The 22,618-nt window shown below is 47.5% G+C and overlaps 1 protein-coding gene across 1 annotated transcript in view; it reads left to right on the forward strand.

The window, feature by feature from the left end:
- The window catches only part of ttc28 (tetratricopeptide repeat domain 28), a 135,159-nt gene that overhangs the window by 48,512 nt on the left and 64,029 nt on the right, over positions 1-22,618 (forward strand). Inside the window, exons 3-5 of the mRNA XM_085794275.1 lie at positions 10,642-10,789; positions 17,294-17,566; positions 18,639-18,769. Of these exons, the coding sequence (XP_085650401.1) occupies positions 10,642-10,789; positions 17,294-17,566; positions 18,639-18,769 (552 nt within the window). The remainder of the gene's footprint in view (positions 1-10,641; positions 10,790-17,293; positions 17,567-18,638; positions 18,770-22,618) is intronic.

Genomic DNA, 22,618 nt, shown 5'->3' on the forward strand with positions numbered 1-22,618 from the left:
GTTGTTGCTGTGGCAGCAGCAGGATGTATTGATCTCTGTCCTGTCAGCTACTACACCTGGCGCCACGGCAACGGCAGCAGCAGCAGCCGTCGTCGCGGAGACGAGTCTCTGATGTTTGTGAGATGCTGCAGGTCACCATGGAGACAGACTGTGTGTGTGTGAGTGTGTGTGTGTCAGACAGGAAGTGACAGCAGGAAGAGTCTGACTCCTCCACCTCCTGCTACACACACACACACACACACAGACACACACACACACACACACACACACACACACACACACACACACACACACACACACACACACACACGGCGTCCATCTGTCGCCGTGGCAACCGGCCCGGTCTGGATGGGGGGGTCAGAGGTCGAGCTGCCGTCCCTCCCTCCTCAGCCTGGTCGCCTGGCAACAGGAGAACCAGAAACACACGTTAATGTTGATATTAATATTAATATTAATGTTATTGTTATTGTCTGTCTGACTGACCCTGGATCTGCTGCTGTTGATCAGTCAGGACGCTTGAGTTTGATGAGGGAAACCAAGAAATCCCATAATGAGCCTCCGTAGCGTAGCTCTGAGCAGCTCACGGCTCTGCTCTGCCGTTCTAAAAACAGCTTGCACCGACAATTAAAGGTAACAAACCTACTGCTATGACTATAGGGGTTATGGTGAACTGTCCCTTTAATGACTATAGGGGTTATGGTGATGGGCCAGTCTGACTAAATGTTGAACTATCCCTTTAAACCAGCTGTAAACACTGAAACCAGTTGTTCAGCTTCCTCCTCCTGACCTCTGACCTCTGACCCTGTCTCCATGACGACAGAGTGATGACCCCGGCCCCTGTAATGACCCCCCCCCCCCCCCCTCCTCTGTCTGAATGAAGCTGCCATGTAATCTGATTACTCTGCTCTTTGTCTCCATCCAGTCACTGTCAGGATGGATTACTGTGTGTGTGTGTGTGTGTGTGTGTGTGTGTGTGAGTGTGTGTGTGTGAGTGTGTGAGTGTGTGTGTGTGTGTGTGTCTGTGTGTGTGTATGTGTGTGGCAGACGTGGAGGCTGGTTGCTATGAGGATGAGTGATGTGTAGTGAAGTCTGCAGCTGTGATATTATGGTGTGTAGAAGTCATAGACTGTAAAAAGAATGGACGTAGCGTCCGTGACGTCCCCCATTGGTTTTGGGGAGTCGTTTTTGTGACTCCAACATGGCGTCCTGAACAGCGCCATGTTGGATTGGCCGGCCGAGAACCCGCCCACTGGCCTCGAAGCAGCTGTCCACGGAGCTGCTCGGACCTGTCACTCAACGTTTCCGCGCCCTGATTGGTCAGAGTTTTAACCTAATAACAGTAAAACTGTAGAGTTAAAAAAAAATTCCCCCCCCTCAGAGTGTGTGTGGGGGTAGAAACTATCGGTTGAGACGAAAAAACGTTCTGACACCAGGCTTTTAACATGTTTATTGAGGATGTAAAGTGGGTGATTTTAACATGGGGGTCTATGGAGAAGCTGCTTTCTGACACCAGCCCCCAGAGGAAGAAGAGGGGATTGCAGTTTTTTGAACGCGGAAGTGACTTCACTTCTCAGACCCACAACTGCCCCCTTGGTAGAAGTTGACAGGGATGTAACACGATACGGCTGAATACCAACAGCTAACAGCTCCATGTCCGTTGTGCAGCGCTGCTCCATGTCCAGCTTTACACCGCTGGTCAGTCCCTAACATCACTACTCCACCTTTCTCCTCCTCCACCTTTCTTCTCCTCCACCTTTCTCCTCCTCCACCTTTCTCCTCCTCCACCTTTCTCCTCCTTCACCTTTCTCCTCCTCCACCTTTCTTCTCCTCCACCTTTCTCCTCCTCCACCTTTCTTCTCCTCCACCTTTCTCCTCCTCCACCTTTCTCCTCCTCCACCTTTCTCCTCCTTCACCTTTCTCCTCCTCCACCTTTCTCCTCCTTCACCTTTCCCCTCCTCCACCTTTCTCCTCCTTCACCTTTCTCCTCCTCCACCTTTCTCCTCCTCCACCTTTCTCCTCCTTCACCTTTCTCCTCCTCCACCTTTCTCCTTTCTCCTCCTCCACCTTTCTCCTCCTCCACCTTTCTCCTCCTCCACCTTTCTCCTCCTTCACCTTTCTCCTCCTCCACCTTTCTCCTCCTCCACCTTTCTCCTCCTCCTTCACCTTTCTCCTCCTCCACCTTTCTCCCCCTCCACCTTTCTTCTCCTCCTTCACCTTTCTCCTCCTCCACCTTTCTCCTTTCTCCTCCTCCACCTTTCTCCTCCTTCACCTTTCTCCTCCTTCACCTTTCTCCTCCTCCACCTTTCTCCTTTCTCCTCCTCCACCTTTCTCCTCCTCCACCTTTCTCCTCCTCCACCTTTCTCCTCCTTCACCTTTCTCCTCCTCCACCTTTCTCCTCCTCCACCTTTCTCTTCCTTCACCTTTCTCCTCCTCCACCTTTCTCCTCCTCCACCTTTCTCCTCCTCCACCTTTCTCCTCCTTCACCTTTCTCCTCCTTCACCTTTCTCCTCCTCCACCTTTCTCCTCCTCCACCTTTCTCCTCCTTCACCTTTCTCCTCCTCCACCTTTCTCCTCCTCCACCTTTCTCCTCCTCCTTCACCTTTCTCCTCCTCCACCTTTCTCCCCCTCCACCTTTCTTCTCCTCCTTCACCTTTCTCCTCCTCCACCTTTCTCCTCCTTCACCTTTCTCCTCCTTCACCTTTCTCCTCCTCCACCTTTCTCCTCCTCCACCTTTCTCCTCCTCCACCTTTCTCCTCCTCCACCTTTCTCCTCCTCCACCCTTCTCCTCCTCCACCTTTCTCCTCCTCCACCTTTCTCCTCCTTCACCTTTCTCCTCCTTCACCTTTCTCCTCCTCCACCTTTCTCCTCCTCCACCTTTCTCCTCCTCCACCTTTCTCCTCCTTCACCTTTCTCCTCCTCCACCTTTCTCCTCCTTCACCTTTCTCCTCCTTCACCTTTCTCCTCCTTCACCTTTCTCCTCCTCCACCTTTCTCCTCCTCCACCTTTCTCCTCCTCCACCTTTCTCCTCCTCCACCTTTCTCCTTTCTCCTCCTCCACCTTTCTCCTCCTCCACCTTTCTCCTCCTTCACCTTTCTCCTCCTCCACCTTTCTCCTCCTCCACCTTTCTCCTCCTTCACCTTTCTCCTCCTCCACCTTTCTCCTTTCTCCTCCTCCACCCTTCTCCTCCTTCACCTTTCTCCTCCTCCACCTTTCTCCTCCTCCACCTTTCTCCTCCTCCACCTTTCTCCTCCTCCACCTTTCTCCTCCTCCACCCTTCTCCTCCTCCACCTTTCTCCTCCTTCACCTTTCTCCTCCTCCACCTTTCTCCTCCTCCACCTTTCTCCTCCTTCACCTTTCTCCTCCTTCACCTTTCTCCTCCTCCACCTTTCTCCTCCTCCTCCACCTTTCTCCTCCTCCACCCTTCTCCTCCTTCACCTTTCTCCTCCTTCACCTTTCTCCTCCTCCACCTTTCTCCTCCTCCACCTTTCTCCTCCTCCACCCTTCTCCTCCTTCACCTTTCTCCTCCTCCACCTTTCTCCTCCTCCACCTTTCTCCTCCTCCACCTTTCTCCTCCTCCACCCTTCTCCTCCTTCACCTTTCTCCTCCTCCACCTTTCTCCTCCTCCACCTTTCTCCTCCTCCACCTTTCTCCTCCTCCACCCTTCTCCTCCTTCACCTTTCTCCTCCTCCACCTTTCTCCTCCTCCACCTTTCTCCTCCTCCACCTTTCTCCTCCTTCACCTTTCTCCTCCTCCACCTTTCTCCTTTCTCCTCCTCCACCTTTCTCCTCCTCCACCTTTCTCCTCCTCCTTCACCTTTCTCCTCCTCCACCTTTCTCCCCCTCCACCTTTCTTCTCCTCCTTCACCTTTCTCCTCCTCCACCTTTCTCCTCCTTCACCTTTCTCCTCCTTCACCTTTCTCCTCCTCCACCTTTCTCCTCCTCCACCTTTCTCCTCCTCCACCTTTCTCCTCCTCCACCTTTCTCCTCCTCCACCCTTCTCCTCCTCCACCTTTCTCCTCCTCCACCTTTCTCCTCCTTCACCTTTCTCCTCCTTCACCTTTCTCCTCCTCCACCTTTCTCCTCCTCCACCTTTCTCCTCCTCCACCTTTCTCCTCCTTCACCTTTCTCCTCCTCCACCTTTCTCCTCCTTCACCTTTCTCCTCCTTCACCTTTCTCCTCCTTCACCTTTCTCCTCCTCCACCTTTCTCCTCCTCCACCTTTCTCCTCCTCCACCTTTCTCCTCCTCCACCTTTCTCCTTTCTCCTCCTCCACCTTTCTCCTCCTCCACCTTTCTCCTCCTTCACCTTTCTCCTCCTCCACCTTTCTCCTCCTCCACCTTTCTCCTCCTTCACCTTTCTCCTCCTCCACCTTTCTCCTTTCTCCTCCTCCACCCTTCTCCTCCTTCACCTTTCTCCTCCTCCACCTTTCTCCTCCTCCACCTTCTCCTCCTCCACCTTTCTCCTCCTCCACCTTTCTCCTCCTCCACCCTTCTCCTCCTCCACCTTTCTCCTCCTTCACCTTTCTCCTCCTCCACCTTTCTCCTCCTCCACCTTTCTCCTCCTTCACCTTTCTCCTCCTTCACCTTTCTCCTCCTCCACCTTTCTCCTCCTCCACCTTTCTCCTCCTCCACCCTTCTCCTCCTTCACCTTTCTCCTCCTTCACCTTTCTCCTCCTCCACCTTTCTCCTCCTCCTCCTCCTCCTCCACCCTTCTCCTCCTTCACCTTTCTCCTCCTCCACCTTTCTCCTCCTCCACCTTTCTCCTCCTCCACCTTTCTCCTCCTCCACCCTTCTCCTCCTTCACCTTTCTCCTCCTCCACCTTTCTCCTCCTCCACCTTTCTCCTCCTCCACCTTTCTCCTCCTCCACCCTTCTCCTCCTTCACCTTTCTCCTCCTCCACCTTTCTCCTCCTCCACCTTTCTCCTCCTCCACCTTTCTCCTCCTCCACCCTTCTCCTCCTCCACCTTTCTCCTCCTTCACCTTTCTCCTCCTCCACCTTTCTCCTCCTTCACCTTTCTCCTCCTTCACCTTTCTCCTCCTTCACCTTTCTCCTCCTCCACCTTTCTCCTCCTCCACCTTTCTCCTCCTCCACCCTTCTCCTCCTTCACCCTTCTCCTCCTTCACCTTTCTCCTCCTCCACCTTTCTCCTCCTCCACCTTTCTCCTCCTCCACCCTTCTCCTCCTTCACCTTTCTCCTCCTCCACCTTTCTCCTCCTCCACCTTTCTCCTCCTCCACCTTTCTCCTCCTCCACCCTTCTCCTCCTTCACCTTTCTCCTCCTCCACCTTTCTCCTCCTCCACCTTTCTCCTCCTTCACCTTTCTCCTCCTCCACCTTTCTCCTTTCTCCTCCTCCACCTTTCTCCTCCTCCACCTTTCTCCTCCTCCACCCTTCTCCTCCTTCACCTTTCTCCTCCTCCACCTTTCTCCTCCTCCACCTTTCTCCTCCTCCACCTGTGGGGTTGGACCGTCTCTTTTACTGCTGTCATGCACGCGCGCTTGTCTGTGTGTGTGTCAGTAACGGAGAAAGAGCGCTATGCGGAGATGAATGAATGCAACGATATTGCGTTGGTCGAACCAAAAGCTGAAAAATCTATTCGTGGTGGACGTATTTTATTTTTTATATATAAATGAACGTATGGGAAACACTGGTGTCTGCAGTGTGTTTGTTGAGCCAGGATCCCTGAAGCTCATGATGCTACATCCTTGTTCCATATGAAACCGTGTGTTTCTCTGCTTTGTTCTTTCATCCACACAGAACTGCAGCGGTGGCTCCTGAAACCAGAGTCTCATGTCCTCTCTCCTTATCTCCTTATCTCCTCTCTCCTCTCTCCTCTCTCCTCTCTCCTTATCTCCTTATCTCCTCTCTCCTCTCTCCTCTGTCCTCTCTCCTCTCCTCTCTCCTTATCTCCTCTCTCCTCTCTCCTCTCTCCTCTGTCCTCTCTCCTTATCTCCTTATCTCCTCTCTCCTCTCTCCTTATCTCCTTATCTCCTCTCTCCTCTCTCCTCTGTCCTCTCTCCTCTCCTCTCTCCTTATCTCCTCTCTCCTCTCTCCTCTCTCCTCTCTCCTTCTCTCCTTCTCTCCTCTCTCCTCTCTCCTCTCTCCTCTCCTCTCTCCTTATCTCCTCTCTCCTCTCTCCTCTCTCCTTCTCTCCTTCTCTCCTCTCTCCTCTCTCCTTATCTCCTTATCTCCTCTCTCCTCTCTCCTCTCTCCTTATCTCCTCTCTCCTCTCTCCTCTCTCCTCTGTCCTCTCTCCTTATCTCCTTATCTCCTCTCTCCTCTCTCCTTATCTCCTCTCTCCTCTCTCCTCTCTCCTCTCTCCTTATCTCCTCTCTCCTCTCTCCTCTCTCCTCTCTCCTCTGTCCTCTCTCCTTATCTCCTTATCTCCTCTCTCCTCTCTCCTTATCTCCTCTCTCCTCTCTCCTCTCTCCTCTCTCCTCTCTCCTCTCTCCTTATCTCCTCTCTCCTCTCTCCTCTCTCCTCTGTCCTCTCTCCTCTGTCCTCTCTCCTTATCTCCTCTCTCCTCTCTCCTTATCTCCTCTCTCCTCTCTCCTCTCTCCTCTCTCCTCTCTCCTCTCCTCTCTCCTTATCTCCTCTCTCCTCTCTCCTCTCTCCTTCTCTCCTTCTCTCCTCTCTCCTCTGTCCTCTCTCCTTATCTCCTCTCTCCTCTCTCCTCTCTCCTTATCTCCTCTCTCCTCTCTCCTCTCTCCTCTCTCCTTATCTCCTCTCTCCTCTCTCCTCTCTCCTCTCTCCTTATCTCCTCTCTCCTCTCTCCTCTCTCCTCTCTCCTTATCTCCTCTCTCCTCTCTCCTCTCTCCTCTCTCCTCTGTCCTCTCTCCTTATCTCCTTATCTCCTCTCTCCTCTCTCCTTATCTCCTCTCTCCTCTCTCCTCTCTCCTCTCTCCTCTCTCCTCTCTCCTTATCTCCTCTCTCCTCTCTCCTCTCTCCTCTGTCCTCTCTCCTCTGTCCTCTCTCCTTATCTCCTCTCTCCTCTCTCCTTATCTCCTCTCTCCTCTCTCCTTATCTCCTCTCTCCTTATCTCCTCTCTCCTCTCTCCTCTCTCCTTATCTCCTCTCTCCTCTCTCCTCTCTCCTCTCTCCTTATCTCCTTATCTCCTTATCTCCTCTCTCCTCTCTCCTTATCTCCTCTCTCCTCTCTCCTCTCTCCTCTCTCCTTATCTCCTCTCTCCTCTCTCCTCTCTCCTCTCTCCTCTGTCCTCTCTCCTTATCTCCTTATCTCCTCTCTCCTCTCTCCTTATCTCCTCTCTCCTCTCTCCTCTCTCCTCTGTCCTCTCTCCTTATCTCCTCTCTCCTCTCTCCTCTCTCCTTATCTCCTCTCTCCTCTCTCCTCTCTCCTCTCTCCTTATCTCCTCTCTCCTCTCTCCTCTCTCCTCTCTCCTCTCTCCTCTGTCCTCTCTCCTTATCTCCTTATCTCCTCTCTCCTCTCTCCTTATCTCCTCTCTCCTCTCTCCTCTCTCCTCTCTCCTCTCTCCTTATCTCCTCTCTCCTCTCTCCTCTCTCCTCTGTCCTCTCTCCTCTGTCCTCTCTCCTTATCTCCTTATCTCCTCTCTCCTCTCTCCTTATCTCCTCTCTCCTCTCTCCTCTCTCCTCTCTCCTTATCTCCTCTCTCCTCTCTCCTCTCTCCTCTGTCCTCTCTCCTTATCTCCTCTCTCCTCTCTCCTTATCTCCTCTCTCCTCTCTCCTCTCTCCTTATCTCCTCTCTCCTCTCTCCTCTCTCCTCTCTCCTCTCTCCTTATCTCCTTATCTCCTCTCTCCTCTCTCCTTATCTCCTCTCTCCTCTCTCCTCTCTCCTCTCTCCTCTCTCCTCTCTCCTTATCTCCTCTCTCCTCTCTCCTCTCTCCTCTGTCCTCTCTCCTTATCTCCTTATCTCCTCTCTCCTCTCTCCTCTCTCCTCTGTCCTCTCTCCTCTGTCCTCTCTCCTTATCTCCTTATCTCCTCTCTCCTCTCTCCTTATCTCCTCTCTCCTCTCTCCTCTCTCCTCTCTCCTTATCTCCTCTCTCCTCTCTCCTCTCTCCTCTGTCCTCTCTCCTTATCTCCTCTCTCCTCTCTCCTTATCTCCTCTCTCCTCTCCTCTCTCCTTATCTCCTCTCTCCTCTCTCCTCTCTCCTCTCTCCTTCTCTCCTTCTCTCCTCTGTCCTCTCTCCTTATCTCCTCTCTCCTCTCTCCTCTCTCCTTATCTCCTCTCTCCTCTCTCCTCTCTCCTCTGTCCTCTCTCCTTATCTCCTCTCTCCTCTCTCCTCTCCTCTCTCCTTATCTCCTCTCTCCTCTCTCCTCTCTCCTTCTCTCCTTCTCTCCTCTCTCCTCTGTCCTCTCTCCTTATCTCCTCTCTCCTCTCTCCTCTCTCCTTATCTCCTCTCTCCTCTCTCCTCTCTCCTCTGTCCTCTCTCCTTATCTCCTTATCTCCTCTCTCCTCTCTCCTTATCTCCTCTCTCCTCTCTCCTCTCTCCTCTCTCCTTATCTCCTCTCTCCTCTCTCCTCTCTCCTCTCTCCTCTGTCCTCTCTCCTTATCTCCTTATCTCCTCTCTCCTCTCTCCTTATCTCCTCTCTCCTCTCTCCTCTCTCCTCTCTCCTCTCTCCTCTCTCCTTATCTCCTCTCTCCTCTCTCCTCTCTCCTCTGTCCTCTCTCCTCTGTCCTCTCTCCTTATCTCCTCTCTCCTCTCTCCTTATCTCCTCTCTCCTCTCTCCTCTCTCCTCTCTCCTCTCTCCTCTCTCCTCTCCTCTCTCCTTATCTCCTCTCTCCTCTCTCCTCTCTCCTTCTCTCCTTCTCTCCTCTCTCCTCTGTCCTCTCTCCTTATCTCCTCTCTCCTCTCTCCTCTCTCCTTATCTCCTCTCTCCTCTCTCCTCTCTCCTCTGTCCTCTCTCCTTATCTCCTTATCTCCTCTCTCCTCTCTCCTTATCTCCTCTCTCCTCTCTCCTCTCTCCTCTCTCCTTATCTCCTCTCTCCTCTCTCCTCTCTCCTCTCTCCTTATCTCCTCTCTCCTCTCTCCTCTCTCCTCTCTCCTTATCTCCTCTCTCCTCTCTCCTCTCTCCTCTCTCCTCTGTCCTCTCTCCTTATCTCCTTATCTCCTCTCTCCTCTCCTTATCTCCTCTCTCCTCTCTCCTCTCTCCTCTCTCCTCTCTCCTTATCTCCTCTCTCCTCTCTCCTCTCTCCTCTGTCCTCTCTCCTCTGTCCTCTCTCCTTATCTCCTCTCTCCTCTCTCCTTATCTCCTCTCTCCTCTCTCCTTATCTCCTCTCTCCTTATCTCCTCTCTCCTCTCTCCTCTCTCCTTATCTCCTCTCTCCTCTCTCCTCTCTCCTCTGTCCTCTCTCCTTATCTCCTTATCTCCTCTCTCCTCTCTCCTTATCTCCTCTCTCCTCTCTCCTCTCTCCTCTCCTCCTTATCTCCTCTCTCCTCTCTCCTCTCTCCTCTCTCCTCTGTCCTCTCTCCTTATCTCCTTATCTCCTCTCTCCTCTCTCCTTATCTCCTCTCTCCTCTCTCCTCTCTCCTCTGTCCTCTCTCCTTATCTCCTTATCTCCTCTCTCCTCTCTCCTTATCTCCTCTCTCCTCTCTCCTCTCTCCTCTCTCCTTATCTCCTCTCTCCTCTCTCCTCTCTCCTCTCTCCTCTCTCCTCTGTCCTCTCTCCTTATCTCCTTATCTCCTCTCTCCTCTCTCCTTATCTCCTCTCTCCTCTCTCCTCTCTCCTCTCTCCTCTCTCCTTATCTCCTCTCTCCTCTCTCCTCTCTCCTCTGTCCTCTCTCCTCTGTCCTCTCTCCTTATCTCCTTATCTCCTCTCTCCTCTCTCCTTATCTCCTCTCTCCTCTCTCCTCTCTCCTCTCTCCTTATCTCCTCTCTCCTCTCTCCTCTCTCCTCTGTCCTCTCTCCTTATCTCCTCTCTCCTCTCTCCTTATCTCCTCTCTCCTCTCTCCTCTCTCCTTATCTCCTCTCTCCTCTCTCCTCTCTCCTCTCTCCTCTCTCCTTATCTCCTTATCTCCTCTCTCCTCTCTCCTTATCTCCTCTCTCCTCTCTCCTCTCTCCTCTCTCCTCTCTCCTCTCTCCTCTCTCCTTATCTCCTCTCTCCTCTCTCCTCTCTCCTCTGTCCTCTCTCCTTATCTCCTTATCTCCTCTCTCCTCTCTCCTTATCTCCTCTCTCCTCTCTCCTCTGTCCTCTCTCCTCTCTCCTCTGTCCTCAGGCCTACTTTCTCTGTCCCTGTGTGAATCCCTGTGACGCGGCGCTAGTCGCTCCCGGCTGTAACAATGTGTCCGTGTGTTTTGCTCAGTGATATTTTGAGTCGTCGGAGTTTAATCCCAATCGCTTCCATGCTTCCACCAGACAGCGAAAGATGTCCTCTGATGTCCACTCATGTCCTCTCTCCTCTGTCCTCTCTCCTCTCTCCTCTCTCCTCTCTCCTCATCTCCTCTCTCCTCATCTCCTCTGTCCTCATCTCCTCTCTCCTCATCTCCTCTGTCCTCATCTCCTCTCTCCTCATGTCCTCTCTCCTCTGTCCTCTCTCCTCATGTCCTCTCTCCTCTGTCCTCTCTCCTCTGTCCTCTCTCCTCTGTCCTCTCTCCTCTGTCCTCATGTCCTCATGTCCTCTGATGTCCACTCATCTCCTCTCTCCTTATGTCCTCATGTCCTCTGTCCTCAGGCCTACTTTCGTCAGGGCGTAGCGCTGCAGTACCTTGGTCGTCATGCCGACGCTCTGGCAGCGTTCTCCTCTGGTCTGGCTCAGGACCCCAAGAGTCTGCAGCTGCTGGTGGGGATGGTGGAGGCTGCTATGATGTCACCACTCAGAGGTTAGAGACACACACACACACACACACACACACACACACACTGACACACACAGATACACAGACACACACAGACACACACACAGACACACACAGAGACACACAACCTAAACCACACACACAGTTGTGTTTCCATCAGCTGTTTAGATTCATCTAGATGTTTTGCATCAGAAAATGATGATGGAAACGCCGTGATTAGAATTAAAATCCCCTGATTCACACAAACTGAAACACGCTGCTACGGCCGGGGTTGGTTGATTCTATGGGATGGAAACAGCTGTGTGTGAGTTCAGTGACGTAGCCACTTTCACCCTGTCTGCTCCCGTGTTGCAGTTCACTCACCAGACAACATCAGGGTTTCACTAGGCTAATTAATTGTGGCATCGCCACAGCAAAATAAAAGCCCCCACACACCTTCATAATGATGTTACAGCTCAGTTCTTCATAGTTCCTCCTCAGTAAAAACCAAACTGATCAACCAGCATCCAGAGTTTATCATTAATAAAGTCTCTCTCTCTCTCACACACACGGTTGCGTTGTGATGGTAATAAACATATGCGCTAAATTGCGCTAATGTGTTGAAATCAGTCCGTCCGTCCGTGGGGGGGGGGGGGCAAAGTCCGTAGATGGAAGCACACACGATTTGAATTTCTTTTAATGCTCATTTCCCAGTAATTCAAATCACTTTGGATGGAAACATGGCTACTGAGACACACACATATCCCCCTTTCCCACTGGCCAACAAACCGGTTTAAACCACGTCGACCCGCGTCAAACGACTCGGCAAGCAACGGGTTAAAATCGGCTCCGATCGGCTTGCAGTGGGAACGCCAGACCCAGGTCAACCCACTAATTTATGTGATGACGCTGAGCGTTACATGACGCCACGTCATCGCGCCGGTCGCGTCTCATATAAACAAAGCTCTGCTCTCGTTCAGACTGGGATCAGAACATCAAACAACACCGACCGAAAATGAAACAACCGACGTGTTGTGATGTCCTGGTGCTCAGGTCGGCCAGACACCTCATCTGCCTCGGCGGAACGACACTCCGCGGCTGTGGCATGACACGGTGTGACTGGTTTATGCTCTGACTCCCCAGCGGGGCTCATTTTGGTCAATGGGAAAGGGGCCAAATGCAGATTGTTAGCAGGTCGACCCGCGTTTAAAAAACCTGCATCGACCTGCTAACTTTAGTGGGAAAACAGCTTCAGACACAGAGACACACAAAAACACACAAAAACACACAAAGACACACAGAGACAGGAACAAAGTCAGCAACAACCAGAGTCTGCAGCAGAGTGAGATGTAGAAATGTGAAGTTTCACTTTGCTTGTGTTGTTTTATTCAGAGAGTTTCCTCTGGGGGGGCAGAGGGAGAGAGAAACAGAGAGAAACAGAGAGAAGCATAAAGTCAGTGAAACGTCTAAAATGAATAAAACAAGTAAAATCAGATGAAAGAGAAACATAAAGAAGCAGAAAGTGGAAACGAGGAGCAGCAGCTTTCAGACAGACACAGTCCTGGTCCTGGTTGACAACCGCTTGGCAGGTTGGTTAGCCCAGCCTTTATGGGTGAGTGAGTGCACATCCGTTACACAAGCATATAGAAATAAAACAGGATTATCTAACACAGAAACTTCTTCTTAAAGTCTGGCTGCAGCAGAAACCCTCCCAGTGTGGTGGACTGAGTTTACAGCTCATTAATCCAGCTCATGTGTAAAACCTGAGTTAGTTCTTCCCTTCTAAAGTTACAGAGTGTGACTGAGGAGAAGGGACAGAGCTGAAACTTTGTGAGTTAGGACGTATTTCATCATTTATATACGGCCAAAGCCTCAAAGCTGCAAAACCCCCTAAAAATATCCTCCACTTAGAGACACGGAGACACGTCCACCCTGACCTCAACCACGGGGTCACCACCACTGTTTAATATGTACAGAGATTATTAAATACAGTATAGAGGTAGATGTTTGTGTTAAAGCTCCTTCAAAATAAAGGCAGATGTTTGTATTAAAGCTCCATACAGTATAAAGGTAGATGTTTTTGTTAAAGGGATAGTTCAACATTTTGTCAGATTGTCCCATCACCATAATCCCTATAGTCATAGCAGTAGGTTCGTTACCTTTAATTGTCGGTGCAAGCTGTTTTTAGAACGGCGGAGCAGAGCCGTGAGCTGCTCAGAGCTACGCTACGGAGGCTCATTATGGGATTTCTTGGTTTCCCTCATCAAACTCATCAAATACACAATCCAACAACTCCACAATGCTCTGGTGGACAAGTTGTGAGCTGCACATTCACCACGCTATGAGATAATAACACAACGTTACCACACAGAGTTGTTTTAGAGGGACATTCATGCAAAACCACTGATGCACGTTGCCTTCAGGGACAGTTTTTCATCAACAGTCTCTGAATTTCCCTCTAAAACAACTCTGTGTGGTAACGTTGTGTTATTATCTCATAGTGTGGTTTTATTTATTTCAGAATAAAGGTAGATGTTTGAAAGAGGAGATAGAAAACTACACTGAGATGGTTTTTACATCTCCTCATGGATCAGCCCTTCAAAATAAAAGGCCGTAGAAGAGGAAACTGTGGAGCTTTAATGTGAAGGTTTGGCTCGGTGACTCCAGTCTGGACGAACTGGGAGTGTTTGGTGTGAAGCGGTGTGAAGCGGTGACAGGTTGTGAGGCAGCATGAGGCTGCAGCAGCTCAGCAGAGAGGTGAAACCGTCCTCGACCGTTTAACTTCAGACTCAGACTCCTTCTGTCGCAGGTCTGAATCCCGCTGACGCTGTGAAACCTCCACACTGAGCCAGGAGGGTGTTACAGGGCAGATATCACCATGAAACTTCATAAACCCAAGTTTATCACTCACATTAAGACAGTTATTTTTTGTATTGCAAGTTTTGTCAAATTTTATGTTTAAATATGTAAATGAGGCAATATCTGATTAAATATGCGCTAATTTGCATATATTTCCATAACAGAAATCTGAACAATGGATAAAGTTTTATCTTGTTGACATATTAGAGTCTTTTTAGAGTTTTTCCAGAGGAGGATTGTGGATATCTCTTTTTATCACTCTGTAAATGAGAAAATACTGTCACCAGCTCTAAAACATCTGATGTCTCCATGTTTTTAGTAATAAAATGTTGTATAAATGAGGCTGTGAATGATATATCAACAATCCCCTCTGTAAAAACCTTCAGAATATAGAAAGGGATCAAAGTGGAAGGTTTGGTGTCTTATGGTGCGTTAGCAATGACCGCACCATAACAAACAGCGCAGTATACGGATCCACTATCCACCGATCAAAAAGCCACTTACAGCCACAAATAATGCTCAGAACAGCACCAAACGTCATCAACAGTACAAACAGGGTCCCATCCCATAATACGAGGCATCAAACATCTGTTAGCTTAGCCTGGTTTCTATTGAAAAGAGACGAACACAACTCACCCACTCTGCTCCAGTTATACGCTATGCAGCAACTTTCTGTGTCCAACATAGAGTCCAGGCACTGACAACACACACTGAGGCCGACTGGCAGCACAAACATCTGGTTTCAGCACAAACATCTGGTTTCAGCACAAACATCTGGTTTCAGCACAAACATCTGGTTTCAGCGGCCACCGACAGCACAAACATCTGGTTTCAGCACAAACATCTGGTTTCAGCGGCCACAGACAGCACCTGCAGTGCTTGAGTGAGACCGGCAATGGAAACATGGATGGATAGAATGTTTAGTTGCTATAATATGTTGATAACATACCATGTCATTCTTTAATTTTTACTTTTACTTTAATCCGATGCGCTATTTAATGCAATACACCTGGCACTTTAAACTGAGTGCACTTTAGGGCACTGTGCAATACAACTTGGTACCCATGTACTCCTGCACTTTAGCACCTGTCACTTTGGCCCAGCACTTTGCACTTTGCACTTTATTTCCCAAACTGTCCAAGTTCCATTACTGGCCTGATTATCTGACCTGTTTTTTACCTTGTTGTCTACTTCGTCATGTCGTGTATATAACTGCACAGTTGTGGCCGCAGAAAAACCAGATGTTTGTGCTGAAACCAGATGTTTATGCTGTCGGTGGCAGCTGAAACCAGATGTTTGTGCTGAACCAGATGTTTGTGTTGAAACCAGATGTTTGTGCTGAAACCAGATGTTTGTGCTGAAACCAGATGTTTGTGCTGAAACCAGATGTTTGTGCTGAAACCAGATGTTTGTGCTGCCAGTCGGCCTCGGACGTGTGTTGTCAGTGCCTGGACTCTATGCTATTTTTGGCTGTAAGTGGCTTTTTGATCGGTGGATAGTGGATCCGTATACTGTGCTGTTTGTTATGGTGCGGTCATTGCTAACGTTGCTACAACTAGAGAAGCTAGCGGTTAGCAGACTTCATCTCTCCAGGGGGGGTCTAACTCGGTGTCACGGTGCGTTGGACCATGGCTTAAACTTACACCGGAATATCCCTTTAAAGACTTGGACTGTAAAATTACATAGATTGTTAACGTCAATGTTACTTGGAGTCTACATCATTGTTCAGGAGAGAGAGTTTTACAACGACACCAGATATGACATGGGCCAGACTAACTCCTGGTGAGTTTAGGAGAAATCTACTGACAAAAGAGACTAAATTAAGTAAAATAAAACTTTACGTAATGTGGATTTTCTACCATTTCTTTCCTCTAGTCTGAAAGAAGACGCGTTAAGGAAGCAAAACAGCCCAAAATCTAAAAAAAATGGTCAGTGCATGAGCCTGTAGTGAGTAAATCTGAGACGAATCTGCAGACGAAGGTGAAACCAGAGGTCAGAGGTCACGGTCGACATCACCGACCCCCCCTCAGGACGTCACATTAGCTCTAATTCTCCAGAAACGACTTAGCCATGGTGCAACGCTGCACGCTCCGTCTCCATGCCAACGAAGCAGCGTCGTTAAGTTATTTTACGCCTTCGGATCGGCATCAAGGCTGCAGTTGTTTTCCATTATGTCGAGTTAAGCAACACGGGCTGGCGTGAAGGACGGAAACATTTCAACTCTGAAATCAAACTGGATATGTGTGGAGACGTGCTGAGAATACATTCTGCACTTTGTCTCATTGTCTCATTGTCCTTCATTCACCGTTTGTGTCTCTGTGTCCTGCAACATCTCAACATACAGCTGCTGTTTCACCGTCTGCAGCTTCACAGTTTCACCTACAGCTCCAACGTTAGATAATAGATAGTATATTAACCTACAGCTCCAATGTTAGATAGTAGATAGTAGATATAAACCTACAGATCCAATGTTAGATAGTAAATCTTCTTAACCTACAGCTCCAACGTTAGATAATAGATAGTAGATATAAACCTACAGATCCAATGTTAGATAATAGATAGTATATTAACCTATAGTTCCGATATTAGATAGTATATTAACCTGCAGCTACAACGTTAGATAATAGATATTAGATATAAACCTACAGCTCCAACGTTAGATAGTAGATATTAGATATAAACCTACAGCTCCAACGTTAGATAGTAGATATTAGATATAAACCTACAGCTCCAACGTTAGATAGTAGATATTAGATATAAACCTACAGCTCCAACGTTAGATAGTAGATATTAGATATAAACCTACAGCTCCAACGTTAGATAGTAGATATTAGATATAAACCTACAGCTACAACATTAAATAGTAGATATTAGATATAAACCTACAGCTCCAACGTTAGATAGTAGATATTAGATATAAACCTACAGCTCCAACGTTAGATAGTAGATATTAGATATAAACCTACAGCTCCAACGTTAGATAGTAGATATTAGATATTAGATAGTAGATTTTAGATAGTAGATATGAGATATTAGATATTAACCTACAGCTACAACGTTAGATAATAGATAGTAGATTTTAGATAGTAGATTTTAGATAGTAGATATGAGATAGTAGATATTAACCTGCAGCTCCAACATTAGCGTCTCAAAGTTTCTGGTTTCATTAATCTCAGGTTTAATCCTGACTAATATGTTTCAGTTTTAAAAGTGTTGTTCGTAATGCTGCCGATCCCGTTTTACTGTATTTTTAAATCTCTGAGGTTATGCTATGCCATGTTGACTTGGACCTCTGCAAACGATGATGTAAACGTCCACTGCTGCTCTGTGATTGGCTCTAACATGGTGAATGAAATATTAGTCTTCAAGATTTCAAGATTTCAAGATACTTTATTGTCGTTGTACTTGTGTGTACAACGACATTCTTCTGTTCTTGTTGTTTAATTCAGCCTTTTTAACGCTACATCTGTCTTTACTTTTCCTCCTGCAGTTTATTTTGTGCAAAGAATCAGCTGCAGTCTGCTTCCTGTTTACACCTTTGACCTTTGACCTGTGGACATGTGGTCGTGTGTGTGTGTGTGTGTGTGTGTGTGTGTGTGTGTGTGTGTGTGTGTGTGTGTGTGTGCATCTACAGGTGTGATGTTCTGCTAGAGGTCGATAATATTATTGATATGGCCCCCCCCCCCCCAGACTCCTTGGAGCCGACCTATCAGCAGCTGCAGAAGATGAACCTGGACAAGAGTCCCTTCGTGGTGGTGTCTGTGATTGGCCAGGAGCTGCTGACCCACGGTTACCACGGCGCCTCGGCGGTGGTGCTGGAGGCGGGGCTTAAGATCGGCACCTGCTCGCTGAAGCTGCGCGGCTCGGTCTTCTCCGCGCTGAGCTCCGCCTACTGGTCGCTAGGCAACACGGAGAAGAGCCTGGCCTACATGCAGCAGGACCTGGAGGTCACCAAGACCTTAGGTAGGACGAGGTTTCAACACGTCCATCGATTATCTGAAGATCAATAAAATGTTTGGAGCAGCTGACAGATGAATTCCGGGCAAATTCACCTCAGGCTGTATGTTCCTAACATTTTAGGTCTAACAGAAGGAATGTGAAGGTTTTCAGTTTAATGTCTCCTGTTTTGCGGTAGTTGTGTCTGTCCCCGCGTCGCCATGGCAACGATGAATGGGAGCGGATTGAAGTTCTGCTGCTTAGGCTGTTTCCATCCCTCAAAGCCACAGAACTTCAAACTTCAAATCCAACTCCAATCAATAGCGGACAAATATTTAATGAAGATATTAATGATTGGAGCAAAGAAAGCTATAACAAGGAAATGGCTACAACCCAACGCACTGGGAGCCTGGCAAGTGTTCAGGAAACCGACATTATGGAGAGACTGACATTTGCTCTAAAATTGCATTCAGAGAAATGTAAGAGTTGGTGGTTAAAATGGATGAGATATATAAGATCACGGAGACCTGAACTGCTTTAAGTAGCCTATCTCTGGCTTGAAGTACCAGTCTATTAATCTTGATGGAAAAATGAGTAAATGTGACTTCTTTTGTTCAAATGTTCTTATTTAAAACACTGTAAAATGAAAGAGGGAGTAATAGCTTGGATAATTTGTTAACACAATTGTCCAAATACATGTTTTTGTTTTGCTCTGTATGAGTGTAATGGCGCTGAAATGACTTTGTATGTTTCTCCCTGATAAAAAATAAATAAATAAATAAACTGAAAATCTACAGATTCCTTCTCTTAGACCTAAATGTTAGGAACATACAGCCTGAGGTGAATTTGCCCAGAATTGTCCTTTAAAACATGATCACAACTCACATTTATCAGATAAAGAACAGTTTCCTTCAGAATCTGTCACATTAACTTTGTATCGATCAAGAGAAAATCTGATGAGATCGACCGTATTAACTTTTTATCCATATTCATGATATTTAACTGTTTCCATAAGGAAGTTTTAGTTCCGTATTGTTTAAAAACGTGTGGATGTGAACACGGTCAGTGAAGGTCTCGTGGTGTTTCTCCGCTCCAACAGGTGACCAGTCAGGTGAGTGTCGTGCCCACGGCAACCTCGGCTCCGCCCACTTCTCCAAAGGCAGCTACAGAGAAGCTCTGGCCAATCACAGGAACCAGCTGGTCCTCGCCATGAAGCTCAAGGACAGAGAGGTACGGACGCCGTGTTTGAAGTTTTATCATAAAACTAAATCAAAGCTGTCTTTTATTTTGAAGGTCTATATTTTCTACTCTTTTATTTTGAAGGGCTGATCCATGAGGAGATGTAAAAACCATCTCAGTGTAGTTTTCCATCTCCTCTCTCTCTCAGCTTCTCTCTGCAGCTCTAGTAACAACAGGTCGGTGTCAGCCAATCAGAAGAGAGGAGGTTATGAGCCTCTCTTCTGATTGGCCGACTGTTTTCTAAAGTGATCCAGTAATAAAACAGAGCAGATTTCAGAATAAAACACTCAGAGAAACTAAAAATCCTGTAAAGTTGTTGTTGTTGTTGTTGTTGGATGGATGTTTGGGTCCAGGTGGTGGCGAGGGGGCGGGGCTTAGTTGTGACATCACAAAGTGACAGGAAGTCCTGAAAAGTCACCGTGGTAACGCAGTGAGGAGGAATGGAGCGTTACACTGATGCTGCATTCACCTGCAGTCGGGCAGACGGCCGTCGGTCGGTAACAAACCAGATGTCATTTTAGTCACAGAAGTCCAGAGAAACACGGTAAAACAATACCACATCGCCATGACAACATGTTGTCACGTGTATTGTTTACATAGAGGCTTGTTTATGTCCGTCTGCCGTCTGCCCAATTTCACCTGAATGCAGCATGAAAAATATACAACCACAACGCTAGATGGAGGAATTCATACACAATGTTCCTTTAAATATTCAGATTCTGCTGCTTTATAACTTAATGTGTAATGTGTATAATTTCAGAGTATAATCAGATTTGATCCAACAAATATATATTTACACAGATTGTAAGATTACACAATCATTACAACACAACGCACACAACACAACACAACACAACACAACACAACACAACACAACACAACACAACACAACACAACACAACACAACACAACACAACACAACACAACACAACACAACACAACACAACACACACGCTGGACTCTCTGTGTGGTTCATTAGATTCTGTCTCAGACTTTTAGACTTTTAGACTTTGGCCCCTTCATGTCTCAGAGTGGAGCTGTCAGCTTGTTTCTGTGTGTGTTTACCTTCCTTTAACTGCTGCCGTGTGTGTGTGTGTGTGTGTGTGTGTGTGTGTGTGTGTGTGTGTGTGTGTGTGTGTTGTTTCTTAACTCCTCTGCCAACTTGTGTTTCAGTGAATACAACATTGTGTCATGGCACATCCAATTACGTCTGTCTGGGTTTAATATTTGATTTAATCTCTTCACTCTGACACATGTGAGACACACACACACACACACAGACACACACACACAGACACACACACACACACACACACACACACACACACACACACACACACACACACACACACATTAACACACACTTCATCTAGATTTCCTTTGTTTCTTGCTGTTTCCTCTCAGATTGATTGATCAGTTGTTTCCAGCTGTTAAAGTTAAATCTACATAACAAGTCAATGAACCTAATAAAAGGTTTATAGCTCATTAGACTGTGTGTGTGTGTGTGTGTCAATAATGTGTGCAGCTGTAATAATGTATCGTCAATAATCGTTATATTTACATATTTACAGTTAAATTATATATAAAATGAGTGAAAATGACATTTTCATGTGTCAGTTTAAAGGGGAAGTGTGTCAGTCTGTTGTGGTTACGCTCCTCTCCTCCATGTTTGTTTACAACGAAGCAGGCGTAAAATCAATACGGGGGTAAATGGAGCGGTGGATAATGTTACATAACACACACCATGTTACAGCGTGTGTGTTTGTGTCGTCTGAACCGTCATGAACAAGAGATCACGGGTTACGGAGCGCGTTTGTGTTCAGAATCAGATCATCTAATCCAACAGGAACATGAATGAGTTAATAATCTGTTAGAGTCGCAGTGTGTCTCAAATCGCACACTTCTCTTAGTGCACTGCTTTACAGTACACTGTGTAGTACTTACTTGCTCAGTGCACTCATTTCACCAGGGTGGTGGTAGCTACCGTCTCAAATCAAACTCTGCTGCTGCTACTGACCAGAAATGACTGCTGCTACTGACCAGAAATGACTCCACAGCTGCTTCTTCTATTTTTTAAATTCTGATTGCAACCATAGCAACCGGCCGTTGGAGCTCTATCGCCGACACTTGACAACGCTTTTTGCCGATCAAAACGAGCTATTAAGTTGTGTTTTATTGTGTTAGTGTTGTTGTTGTGCTGTTATTAGTGTTTTTTAAAGACATTTACGCCGGTGTCAGCTCCGTCGCTGCTCAAAGCAACCGCTGCCCAGAGTGTTATATCTATCGCTCTGCCGCTGCCCAGAGTGTTATATCTATCACTCTGCCGCTGCCCAGAGTGTTATATCTATCGCTCTGCCGCTGCCCAGAGTGTTATATCTATCGCTCTGCCGCTGCCCAGAGTGTTATATCTATCGCTCTGCCGCTGCCCAGAGTGTTATATCTATCGCTCTGCCGCTGCCCAGAGTGTTATATCTATCACTCTGCTGCTGCCCAGAGTGTTATATCTGCCGCTGCCCAGAGTGTTATATCTATCACTCTGCTGCTGCCCAGAGTGTTATATCTATCGCTCTGCCGCTGCCCAGAGTTTTATATCTATCACTCTGCTGCTGCCCAGAGTGTTATATCTGCCGCTGCCCAGAGTGTTATATCTATCACTCTGCTGCTGCCCAGAGTGTTATATCTGCCGCTGCCCAGAGTGTTATATCTATCGCTCTGCCGCTGCCCAGAGTGTTATATCTATCACTCTGCTGCTGCCCAGAGTGTTATATCTATCGCTCTGCCGCTGCCCAGAGTGTTATATCTATCACTCTGCTGCTGCCCAGAGTGTTATATCTATCACTCTGCCGCTGCCCAGAGTGTTATATCTATCACTCTGCCGCTGCTGTTTGAAAAGTAGTGACGTGTTTCAGCTACGTCACCAAGACGACGGCCGTTAAGGGAGGAAAGTGTCCATCGATCCACACTCAGTGTTCTGGCCGTTTGAGTGCACATAGCGCACTACATTATCACACTACATTATCTAACCCTCCCCTAACCCTACACTACATTATCACACTGCTCAGTGTGAACACACTTCTGTTCTCAAAATATTAAGTGTAAGTGCAGAAGTGTGTGATTTGGGACACACAACTAGTGTCTGAGTCTAACCAGGAACATGAATGAGTTAATAACCAGGAACATGAATGGTTTAATAACCAGGAACATGAATGGTTTAATAACCTGTTACAGTGACCGGTGAGCAGCAGCTGATTGGATCTCACTCTGTTTAACTCAATAACATGTTGTTATGTTCAGCTTTATTACATCTGGGACACACACACACATACACACACAGACACACACACACACAGACACACACACACACACACACACACACACACACACACACACATTCTTGTACTTGCTGCATAGTGAGGACCGAGTGAATTTCCTGCAAAGTGAGGACCGGCATTTCTAGACCTCATGTCAACACAGGAAACATATGTCTGAACACTAGGGGGAACCAACAAACTATACATTCGTTCAGATTGTGTGAAAAACAAAGTTTCAGGAAAAAAGTTTTTAACCATCAGAGTGAGGACCGATTTGAACTTTTCACCTTGCGCTCTGATTGGCTGCTGTTGATGGGCCATTAATTAGCAGAGGCCCCAGCTTCTGCTTCTCCAGCAGCTCTCAACAACTCTGTTACTGCTCTGCCTTTCTGATGAAGGCTGACCCTAACACCTGAACATATTTTCACAGTTCCAACAAGTGCATTCTCAAAAAACCCTCATATACATTTTGTGTACATATTCATAAATATGAATAAAAATATAATGAGTGTATTTTTTTTATATTTTT

Source organism: Trachurus japonicus, chromosome 12 (assembly GCF_045865225.1).
Source record: "Trachurus japonicus isolate A0001 chromosome 12, Traja_1.0".
Lineage (NCBI taxonomy): Eukaryota > Metazoa > Chordata > Actinopteri > Carangiformes > Carangidae > Trachurus > Trachurus japonicus.